At 52.9% G+C, this 11,268-nt stretch overlaps 1 protein-coding gene across 1 annotated transcript; it reads left to right on the top strand.

Annotated features, from left to right (window-relative positions):
* The first annotated feature begins 120 nt into the window (after nt 1–120).
* On the top strand, nt 121–9,517 carry TGME49_208500 (protein phosphatase 2C domain-containing protein). The gene is made up of 10 exons (XM_002369589.2): nt 121–1,546; nt 1,847–1,980; nt 2,276–2,351; nt 3,070–3,316; nt 3,671–3,773; nt 4,355–4,439; nt 5,054–5,233; nt 5,829–5,918; nt 6,966–7,559; nt 8,132–9,517. The coding sequence occupies exons 1-10, from the start codon at nt 992–994 to the stop codon at nt 8,177–8,179; spliced, it is 2,112 nt and encodes a 703-aa protein (XP_002369630.1). The 5' UTR covers nt 121–991; the 3' UTR covers nt 8,180–9,517.
* Nucleotides 9,518–11,268: the final 1,751 nt, after the last annotated feature.

Below are 11,268 nucleotides of genomic sequence, written 5' to 3'. Positions count from 1 at the left end.
TCGTCGCATGCAAGCGTAGATGTCCGTTCCGAGATTCTGTCTCGCGCTGCATGCGTGTGTCGCGCGCGCGCAACGGCAACGCGAAACGAGTGAGGCAACGCGAAAGAAGAGCTGACTGTGGCGGAAACGACGGTCCCTTTCTGGGTGGCGTCTGCCTTTCTTCTTCTTCTTCTCTGTCAACGAAGTGGAAAAAGACGCACTTTGACGCGCCAGGCTCCTTCTTCTCCGACGCGCGTCTCTCTCCCAGCCGAAAAGAGATCCCGTCTCCGCGTCTCCGGCTGTTTTCTCTCCTTTCTTCTCTTCTTCTCGCTCCGTGTCTCGCCTTCTTACGCTTTTCCTTCTACTTCTCCTCGGCACACTCTCAGAAACCTGCTGCTAGCCGTTCCGCGCTGCCCTCTCCCAGTGAACGCGGGAGGTCGTCCACTTCTGCCGAGAAGAGAGAGGATCTCCCCTGCGTTCTTGGCGAACGCAGTTCTGGAAGTTTCGGCGAAACCTTCTCTGTGTGTGGAGGCTCCGTGGAGAGCAGAACAGAAGGACGAGACAGGCACAGAAGGAGAAAGGAGAACAGAGAGATCGAAGAGAGGCCCAGGGGAAAAGACGGAGCACGACAGACTTTTCAAAGTAGAACGCAAGATCAGGGAGAAACCGCGAGAGCAAAGAACCATGCCTTGGATTTCCTCTCGATTCTGTTCGTCGTTCGGGCTGGTCCTCGTTCACTTTCGTATCTTCACTTCCGGTCTCTTATTCTCTTCTTCCTCTCTCTCCCAACTCTTCCCTTTGTTTTAATGCTTTGCTCTTCCTGTCGGCTGATCTGAGCTCAAGTCGCTCGGCGCTGTCTGCCCCTGTCTCCCTCTGTCGTGACTGTCTCCTTTCTTCTTCCTCCTCTTCCTCGCTGTCTCCTGACTCTCTGCTTTTCTCTTCCCTCTCGTCCTCCCCGCGCCTTAGCTGTCTCTTTTTCCTCTTTCTTCCTCTGCCTCGCTCATCTCCTTCGATGGCAGCGCAAGAAGCTCCGCCGCTCTGGGCCCCAGCAGACTCGAACTGGGTCGCTGCAGACCGAGTCGCCGACGCTGGCGGGGAAGCAGAGACGCCGTTCGATGTGGACACCGAGGAAGAGCAGGCGGCAGAGAGCGACGACGCGAAGGTTGAAGGTCGAGCGGCGCAGCAGGGGGACAGTGAAAAAGAGCAGCGGCGGGGAGACCACGAGGCGCAGTCCGAGGATGTGTGGTACATGCATCGAACGCTCCCTCACTGGCTTTACAACCCAAGAGAAGGCGTCTACTTCAATCGAACGACAGGAGACATCGTTCTGCCCTCGACGGGTGAAGCAACAGAGGCAAATGCTCCTGTTGGAGGCGTCGCTCAGACACACGAAAGCAGAGAAGAAAGCGCAGAAGGAGAAGAAGGAGAAGAAGAAGTAGAAGAAGGAGTAGAAGGAGTAGAAGGAGAAGAAGGAGAGGCGGAAGACGACTTGCAGGAAGAAGAGGAAGACGAAGACATCGATCTCGACCTTGAAACAGATGTTGTCGCAGGGACTGCAGAACGAAAGGTACCTAAACCAGAGAGCCACAAGAGAAGGGGAGAGGAACAGGAAGAGAGACGAAACGAGCAGAGAAGGAACAGAAAGACGAGGAAGGATAAAGAAGAGGGCCGATACAGGTGGGGAGGCAGTCTGCGTTTGCATCTCGCTTCTTCGCTGTTTACCTCAGGAGTTTTCTGCAGGTCTGAGTATCTCGGAGCCTTTCTCGAGAACGGTCGGATTTTCTTCGAGACGCCTCGAACGTTTCAGCGGCATTCTTAGTGAGGCTCGCGCCATGCGTTTTGTGAGAGGTCTTCTCTCTTTTCGCAGGGCAGTGCTGAGGGGAAGGTGGAGATCGAGGACAGGCATGTCACAAAAGTTTCCCTGCCTGTCCAAGTGGTTACTGGCGATGAGAATACGCTCTGCTACTACACAGCGATCTTTGACGGACATGATGGGTCAAGGTAGGTCTTTCTCCTTTGTGTCGTTCTGCCTTGTTCATCCTTGTTCATCCTCTGTCGCGTTGTGTTTCCTTCCGGGCCATCCGAGGTCCGTCAATGTCACCTCCAGCTCTCCCGAGGCGGTAGTCGTCGACGACTGAGCTGGACTGAAGAAGCTCTTCGCTGAACCAGGCGCGTTTCGTCCTCGCTCGGTCTGCGTTTTCTCCGCGTGTACGAAGAAACGTACTTTATATACACATTTGCATGTACACTCACATACCTATTCATGGCATTTGAGCATGTCGTTTCGCTTCTTCAGCTGTGCGCAATACGCGACAGTTAACCTGCACAAGAACCTCATCAGCCTGTACAGACAGATTTACAGCACTGTGCAAGTAAGTCACCAGACACGCGCGTTTCTTTCGCGCGTTTTCGGCATTTCTCTTCCCTCTCTATCCTTTCTGTTCTTTCTTTCTTCTCCCTGTTTCTGCTTCCCTAGCTCTCGCCTTCTGTGTGTCTCTCTCTGTCTCCTCTTCTTTCTCGGTTTCGATCTTTCTCTCCTCCTCTGTGCCCGGTGCTCTTTCTCTGCGTATTTCGCCACTGTTCCTTGCTCTGTGTCTCTCTGTCTCTGTGTCTGCATCTCGCTTTTGCCGGAGTTTTTTTGTCTGTCACACTCGAGCTCGAGGCGGCGCGCGCGTCGCCGCCGCATTTTTGTGTACATGCATGCACATGGCCATTCCACGCATGCGACGCGGGGTGCTGCGCTTCGTATAGAGGGAGCTCCTTTTTTGCCGGTGCCATAGATCTCTGCTTTTGTGTCGTTTGCTCCGTGGACATGACCGTTCGGACCGGAGACGAGCGCGGCGATTTGCTAGCCGAAACGTTGGCGTCTGCTCCGTGAACAGAGTATTTCGACGGGGGCACACGCAGATGGTCGTAATCCAACCTTTTTGTGCGGTTTCGCTTCCATCTGTCGTCCCCGTTTCTTCCCTGGTGGGAAGGGAGGTTGCGCGCGAGGCTTGAAAGCTCCGTTCCAGTCACGAAACAGGTTCGAGGTGACACGAGGCCTTTGTCCAGTGCTACAGCGGCTCTGCTGCGTTCCTTGTCCCTCAGAGGAGAAGACAACAGCTTGAGGACCGAGAGATGGAACGCGACAGAGGGGATAAGAAGCGAAAGAAGAAACCGAGTAACTTCTCGCTTCTGGTCCAGCAGCTGAACGACGGGCTACCTTCCAAACGCCGAGAGGAAAAGTTCCTGTCTGTCGGTCTGGAGGCTCTCGTGAAGGCGACAGCCAAGAGTTTCTTCATGACGGATCACAATTTCCTCGACAGTGCGCGAAAATCAGGCGTCGAACAAGATGGTGAGGAGCTGCGCTTTCTGCGACCTTTCCCCGCTCTTCGAAGAGCAAAGAACCATAGCGCTCCGTCTCCACGAAACGGCTTCCGTTCACACAGAGACGCTGCTATCGAGACGTCCTGTCCGTGGCTCTCGGCGGCCATTCCATACATATATATATATATATAAATAAATAAACGCTTCTGTTTACAGTAGGTGCTTTCCTTTTCCTCTTTGTCTGTCCATGCATGTGTCTATATCTGTTTATGGAGAGAGAGCTGTGAGTGCGACGCAAAGCCGGGCATCTGTGTAGCTGTGTAGTTGCGCTGCGATTCCTTGGGTTCCCAGCAAGCGAACCGGCTTTTTTGTTTTGTCGCAGCGGGGAGCACAGCTTGCGTCGTGCTCCTGTTCGGACCGGATGACGACGGACAGTTGAAGCTTCTCACTGCGCATGCAGGCGATACGCGAGCGGTCCTTTGTCGGTACGTATCTCGGCGGCCTTTGCAGTGGGGGTCGGATGAAGCTGTGTTTCCCCTTTTCCTCCCCTGCTCTGTCTCTCGAGTTTTTCGCTTCGCAGAGACGACTGTTTTCGTGCAACATGTCGCGTCGATTGGACCGTAGAGACGCCTTCCGGTCACCCATTTCCACTGCATATAAACGCAAGTGTCTTAGCTCTTCTTTGTCCTGTGGAGTCGCGCAACGCTTCGGCAGTTTTTCGACCGTTGCTGCTGCGATACCCGGGGGGCTCGCTCGGAGATCGCCTTCTCCCGTGAGTTTTCGCTTTTGCGTTTCTCTCCACTCTTGGTAAAACGCAGTTGACGTATCTTCTGCGCAGTTGCGTCTTTGGGAGTCTTTACCTGCTGTCGAGGCTCCTTCTCGGTTCGGCATATGTCGCGGACTTTCTCTCTCGCGCGCGGTCGCTGGGAAGCTGCAGAAGTTCGTCTCCGGAGTTCTCTTCGTGGCCCCGGTTTGTCGCAGCTCTGCGGCGTCTCTGCGGTTCCGCGTTTCACTTGTTTCCTCGACGAGTCTGTTTTCGCTTGAGGCGTTTCTCGCATTTTTTCAGAGACGACCGAGCTCTCCGCCTGACTGAAGACCACCGCCCGAACCACAAACTCGAGCAGCGACGCGTGCAGCAGAACGGAGGCGAGGTAATACGACGAAACAAAGATCTGCGGTTTTTTGCACAGACACAGATGGACTGTGTGCACGCGTACACTCCGTGAGAACGAGCCTTTACGTCATAGGCCTTTTCTCTCCTCAGGCAAAGGCGCTTTTTTTTGCTACCGGCCTGCGTCAACAGACCCAAGCGGGCACTTGCTGGATCTGTGGCCAGGTGGTTCTCTTACACAGGTCTGCAAAAAGACTTGTGAAGTCGTTTGATACGTCACTCTGTCGAGGTTCTGTGCGCGCCTGCGTCTCAACTGGCGCGCCGGTTCGAACAGTGGGTCTCTCAAATGTCCATCGATGCGGAAAGACCTTCTGCAAGAGCGGGTCGGACGATCCACGCGTTTGGGCCTGGCGGCGGCGTTTCCAGGCCGTCACAATCCCTTGCGTTGCCGGGGGCGGGGAGAGAGTCTCATCTGCGGCTCAACCTGGAGTCGTCAAGTCCGTTACTCACCACTGGGTGTGGAGAGTGCTCTGTTCGGCCTGGTTTGGACGCGCGCGGTGGCTGCTCTTCTCTGTCGCGACGCCTTCACACGCGGGGCATGCGCATGGACGAAGTCCTCCATTTCTCTGCCGCTGCTGCTCTCATGCCTTCCAGGTGATGAACATCGAAGGCGTTTGGCGTGTCATCTTTGTGGACCGGAAAACAAATCGCCTTTTCGGCCTCGCCACCTCGCGAGCGCTCGGGGACCGTCGCATGAAGGTTCCGAAGAAACTTGTCACTTGTCAACCGACTCTCCACGTCTACGCAATCAACTTTGAAACTGACCTCTTCCTCGTAGGCTGACAATCATCGAGATCCTCTCTTCTCTTCAACAGTCATGTCATGCGAAAATACACTGCACTGATCTCGCGCTAGAACACGAGCTTCAACCCACTGCATTTACAACAGTGGTCCTCTCATCTATGCTGGGGCAACACAGAAGAACTGCGATCCCGTAATCAAAGATCTGCACAAACATTCACACACACCCTAGGTTCAATTGCAAATATAGCTATTGATGCATATATCTCTCTCTCTGCATTTACATACATATATATATATATATATGTTGTTGACTGTGCTTTCTTCCAAATTCATCAGTGGTAAGAGCTTTATTTGAGTTCTTCAATATTAGGAATGGCTTTCGAAGAAAATCGTATAGATTCTGTGTACGTCTGGCGAGTTGAGCTGCTGGTGTTTCAGATCGCGAAGGTTTTTGTGTACGGAAACCACGGTCTATTGTGGTGGAAGCTGGATGTGCCAAACGCGTGAGTCGTTCTTGCTGCGAATCTGAAGCGAAGCTTGTGACTGAAGCACAGCGTGTGACCCGTTCCGGTTCGTCTATGACGAACCTCTCCGATACTATGCATGCGCGCTGGATTGCTTTTAGGTCCTCGCCTCGGACGGAATTTGGGATGTCCTTTCCGACGAGGAAGTCGTAGCAATCGTTTCCGAGCATCTGGACAAACCACCGCAAGAAGTAAGTTCGGATTTGTTTGTGTCTTGGTTCGCAAGACTCGAGCGTAGAACAGGAGTTCCAGGTCGTCAACCATCGCTTGGAACGGTTCCGCGTTGCCGCGGCGCTCTAGCTCTCTGCATTGGCGGACTACGCACGAGTGTCTTAGAAGGACCTCCTGCTGCCATGTTGATGTTGAAGTTTGCTAGGCGTTTCAGATTCACCCTTTCTCCAGGTGTGTGGGGCAAACATGTTCAGGGAAGTCTTAAAAGTCGACCAACTGGCAAGCAGTGTCTGTACACTGTTTTTTCGAAGTTTCTCGAATTCAGTGAAGTCGGCATTTACTAAGGAATAAAAATAGCGCTGTGACTCGTAGCGTCTCCCGACCTTGTCTCGCCTCGAGTCGCTGAGCTCACTCAGTCCGTCCTTCTTTCAGCGAGCGCGGTGTGTCTCCGCAACTTCGCCGGAGACATTCAGGAGTTTCCGGAGGCACCCGGAACTCTCAGGTTGAGCCGAGCTGTCGTTTTTTGGGCCAGCCGTCGGGAGGCAGTCAGAACACAAGGATGTTGAGCTGCACTCTGCTCTCCGGTTTGCGAGCAAGGCCTCTGTTTGACGGGGCTGAATCGTCCCCACAGTTCACGAGTGTGTGGGGAAAGTTAGGCAATTCATGTCTTTTCGCGTTTTGCATTGCCTGCCGAGCGTCAAACGGTTTTTCGCGCTCCGGACGTGCGAAAGCTCGGCCATCGTCCAGAGTCTCTCGAGGTCTGCATTTTCCTTCTTGCATGCCAGAGTGACCGTCGATCACCTCTGCGCAAGAACCGCCCCGCGTATGCAGTTTTCCCCGTGATTCTGAGGAGACCTTTGGCGAGTGAGAGAAGCGAAACGGACGTCGACTGGAGCCTTTCGCGAGGCTGTTGACACACATGCCAGATCAGGAGTATTTTTTTCGAGAGACGCCTGTCCGGCTCAGGGCGCCGCAGACTTCGCTCGCCGGAACATCGGTCTACACCGGTACGGGGCGCTGTGGAGTGGCGAGGTCTCTCTCCTGTCTCTCCTTCCGTTTCTCTGCAGGCCGCTCGCTTTGTCATCGACGAGGCGGTGAAGCGAGGAAGCGAAGACGACAAAACCTGCACTGTGCTTTTTTTCAAGTGGCGCAGAGATCGTTTCCCCAGTGCGGCAGACGCGGCCGCAGCGACTGGAGGTACAGCCAGCGAAGCAGGAGAAAAGGTGCAAGAAGACGAGGAACCGGGAGACATGCGTAGAGACCGTGGAGGAGAAGCCGCGACGAGCGGCAACGCTTCGGAAGAGAAGGCCGAGACCGACGCAGGGACACAGACGAGACTCAGGCAGCGCGGCGACGAAGCGCGCGAAGACGAAGCACCGAGTGGAGCGGGGGGGGAGAAGCGGCGAAAGAGACTCCGAACTCAGGGCGGCATTTCGGAAGCGGGAGACCCAGCCAGCGATGAAGAAGAGCAAGGAGGCTCCCGGCAGCCAGAGGACGCGTCGCATGCACAGCGAGAAGGCGGCGATCAAACGGAGAAGGCAGGTGACTCTTTCAAGGCTGGTCGAGGATTAGAAGACATCGGTCTTCTCTCCAGCAGCGATGTGTACGCGAGGATTCGAAGAGCGAGAGAGGAACGCGAAAAGCAAGAGGAAGTCGAAAACGTAAGTTTGAGTTCTTGATCGTTTGCTGGCGCTGCGACGAATGTACATTCCCACTGTCACTTCATGTCGACTTCCACTTTTTCGCTCAAACCGAAACGTCGTCGGCTTCTTCAACAGACGGTTTCTACAGAGCCGCTCACATGAGGGGGGAGAAGCGGAGCACAGCGCAAGGCTCGTGGTTCGGATCGCAGTGTCGATGTCCGGCGCTCTGCATGTCTCTTCTCTGTTGAAAACAACGATCGGAAACAGAAGCCGGGAGTCTGGACAGCAGCCTAGGCAGATCTATCGAGTTTTTCGTAGACTAAGAGATCCCCGTGTGCCGCGTCGACGCCTACGAGGCACCTAGTTTGTGTCTGCGTATTCGGACTCCCGACGTTTTGATTTGAATTGCCAACGCCCCCAAAGGGGAAGGATTCCACGCATCAGGAGTTGGCTTCCCCGCATTACACGTGGAGGTCTGCGATCTCACCTCTCAAGGGTGAAAGACGAGGCGTCTGCGGATTCGTCTTCAGTGTCCTACCGTTTTTCTATTCGGATTCTCTGGATCGCCTTCACTTTCCGTGGGTTTTCAGGCCACCGGCGAAGAGGTCGAAGACGACCTTGACATTTTTTCGGCGTAAAGAAAAAAGAGCGGCAGGGCGTTGCAGGAGCCGTGTCTGACGGTCCAGAGCATGCACTTCGTCGCCCTGGGAGAGAGAGGAAAAGGTCGGGGTCGACTTTGTTCTGTTCTCTCGTTCTGCCTCACGGGTGAAACTAGCGCCTGTGGCGTCTTCGCTTGAAGATGCTCGCTTCTTTTCAGTTCCTGCACACTCACCGTCTCGTCTACGGAACAGCTGCGTCGCCCCCATCTGTGAATCTGCCAGATTTTCTCTCTTCAGACTCTCTGCGCCCGTGGCGTCCCCTTGCCTGGTTTCTTCTTGCTTGTGTCTCTCTGTGCGCCTGCCTGCCTGCCGCGCGTCAGAGCTGCCTTCCTAGAAAACTGGCAGTCGAAAACGAACCTCTGACGCGACCGAGCATGTCGGTGCCCAGTGCCGAACATGCACACATGTACACACACACATACATATGCATACATATTTATACATGCACATATGCATCCATATATATATATATACATATATATATATATATATGCATATATATGTATATGTATATGTATATGCGTGTGCATGTGAGCATGGTTGTTTTGGAGGGCGGGGAAGTGGAAGGAGCAACGAAGGAACGGGGGAATCCGAAACGAAGAGCGACGTCCGGCTGATGAGGAGTGGGGAGAGTCGTTCGCGACGAGAATCGCGATACCGGCGAAACGAACAGGGGGGAAGGACGAAAACGCACCCAACGGAGACAGCGGAGACAGGGAAACCGTACACAGAGGTGAAATTCTTGGCAAGAAGAGAGCGAAGGTGTAAACCGTAAACAGCATGGAAAGTGGAGAGTAGTGACGGCATGTTGTTGAACCGGTGAGCTTCATCCAATCCTATTCTTTTTAACTTTTCCTGTCTGATGGTTCCCATCCCCTGTTTTGGTCGCATGCGTTTCTGCTGTTTTGCGACCTGGCTCTCGCAACGGTTCTGCTATGCGCTGTTTCTTCTCCACGCTTCTGGCGACCTTGTTCGCTTCTCTTTCACCTCTCTATTTTGCTTTTCACCACCCGCTGTTCCGTCACATCCTCAGCGATCTGGAGTGCCTCGCTTTGCTCTGCGAGTTCCCTGCCGTCGTATTTCGTCCAGTCTGACGCGTCCCTCTCTTCTTTTCTTCTCTCTCTTTTCCGCTTCTGCCTTCCGCTTGGTCGACCGTCTTCAGTCTTCTCTGTCGTTTTCTGATTCTCGAGAAGACCTTCAGTGTCAGCCTGAGGCTCATGGCGGGGACGCCTCAGGCTTGGAGAGTTTACGGGTCTCCAAAAAACAGTGGAGAAGCAAACGTAAAGAACGCTGAAGTTTTGGAAGTTTCATTACCGCGTTTTAATACATCCGCACACCGCATGCATAGCGGGGGACGCATATTCCCTTCGCGCAACGCCTCTACGCAAGAGGACAGAAGGCGCATGCGGCATTCCATCGTCCTTCACTGGGGAACTCAGAAACTTGGAATTCGGAAATTCTTCACGAGCACCTGTTGGGTATCTATTTCCCTGACATGTGACTCACAACAGCAAAACGCAAGGAACTTTCTGCTTGAAAAGCGCGTTTTTCTCTGCGTTGCACAAATCTGGCTGTTCTTGAAACTGTGTTGACACAAAAGACCTTCGAATGCACGGTCAAAGAAGTCCCGTTTCGGCACATTTTTTATGCAAATGCGCTAGTGTTTCTCGATCTTTTTGTAAAAAGGTCTTTCAGATAAATTTGAACTTCAAGCGCGTTCTCTTTATATTTTTTTTCGTAGACTTGATAGGTAAGCATTTGATCTCGATTCAATAGAGTTTGAAGGCCGGAAGTTCAGCTCGAAAACAGGCCTTCGATTGGTTCATTTCCACCTTTTCGCACATGGAGCGTGGGGTTCCCCATGCTGCGCCTCCTAAGCCTAAGGCGAAGAACGGTTTACGAGGATCGAAGCCGCTGCAAATTGAATTCAGCGACGGAAAACATGTTCGCGGCTCGCAGCGAAGATGTCTGTACATGAGAAGGAGTCGCCCGGCATCGGCCGAGAGAGCTAAAGAAAAGCTGCAGGTTCAAAAGAATGAGAAACATGGTGACACGATGAGAAGTCTGCTCAGAGGAGTTTAAGACGATCGTGGCAGAGTGAGACATGCTTAATAGAAAGCGTTGTACTCGCGACAACTAGCTTGACTTCAACGTCTAGTAAAAGGCGTCACAACACCGGAACTGGTCATTCAAAGAGACAGATGTTGACAGATCGATTTGAGAAAAGATAGAGAGAGGTAGGCAGGTGGATCGATAGATGTCGTCAGATGGATTTAGATTTACAGATGGAGAGGTAGATCAAAATAGGCATAGATAGATGGATACAGATTGATGTAGATAGAAATAGATATAGATTTACAGGTAGAAAAAGATGAACAGAGCTGAAAAGAGTTAATCAGTCAGTGTACGTGCGTCATACTAGGTGGACGAATGTAACAGAGTATGTTTGTGTTTTCTTTATATTGTTTTGTTGCCTGGTTGCTAACCGTTCCTCTCAAGTTCTCTCGAGATAAATGCCAAAGTGTCGAGTGTTCTGCATGTAAGCCAGCTGGATGGGACTCTGTCTCTCTCGCTTTTTAGGAGACCACGAAATAGCGGATGATTCGCAGAGAAAAGTATCTTCCTGTAGCTGTCGCGGAGCTGGAGTTTTGAATGTTGCATCCTGAAGCAGCCTTTTCTGAATATGCGTTCTGGGCGTTGATGCCCACGACCCGACGACTGAAGAAAAGAGGAAGTTCAGTCATTTACCTACCGCTGGCGCTCTTTTTGTCTACCTCTCTGTACGCTGTGCTGTCTCTCTGCCTGTGTGGCTGCTTTTCGTTCTCTCTCCCAGCCGAACAACAAGAACTGTGACGACCTGTTCCGTCTCTTCTCTCTGTCAAGGCATGCAGAGAAATAAGAAGAGGTGAAACATTGAAGCTGTGGAGTGACGAGCAAGGAAAAGCGCGTCGTGCTGCTCGCATGCGTTTTTTTTTCGCGTTGCGGACTTTTTGCATGCGCGCCGCGATCGGTTTTTTTCCAGCAATTCTGCCGAGCATTGGACCCGTGGTTCTGGGAGTTTTCTTTTT

The sequence above is a fragment of the Toxoplasma gondii genome, chromosome Ib (assembly GCF_000006565.2).
Source record: "Toxoplasma gondii ME49 chromosome Ib, whole genome shotgun sequence".
Lineage (NCBI taxonomy): Eukaryota > Apicomplexa > Conoidasida > Eucoccidiorida > Sarcocystidae > Toxoplasma > Toxoplasma gondii.
The sequence above is the reverse complement of the archived record's forward strand: the minus strand, read 5'-3'. Positions and strand labels throughout refer to the sequence as shown.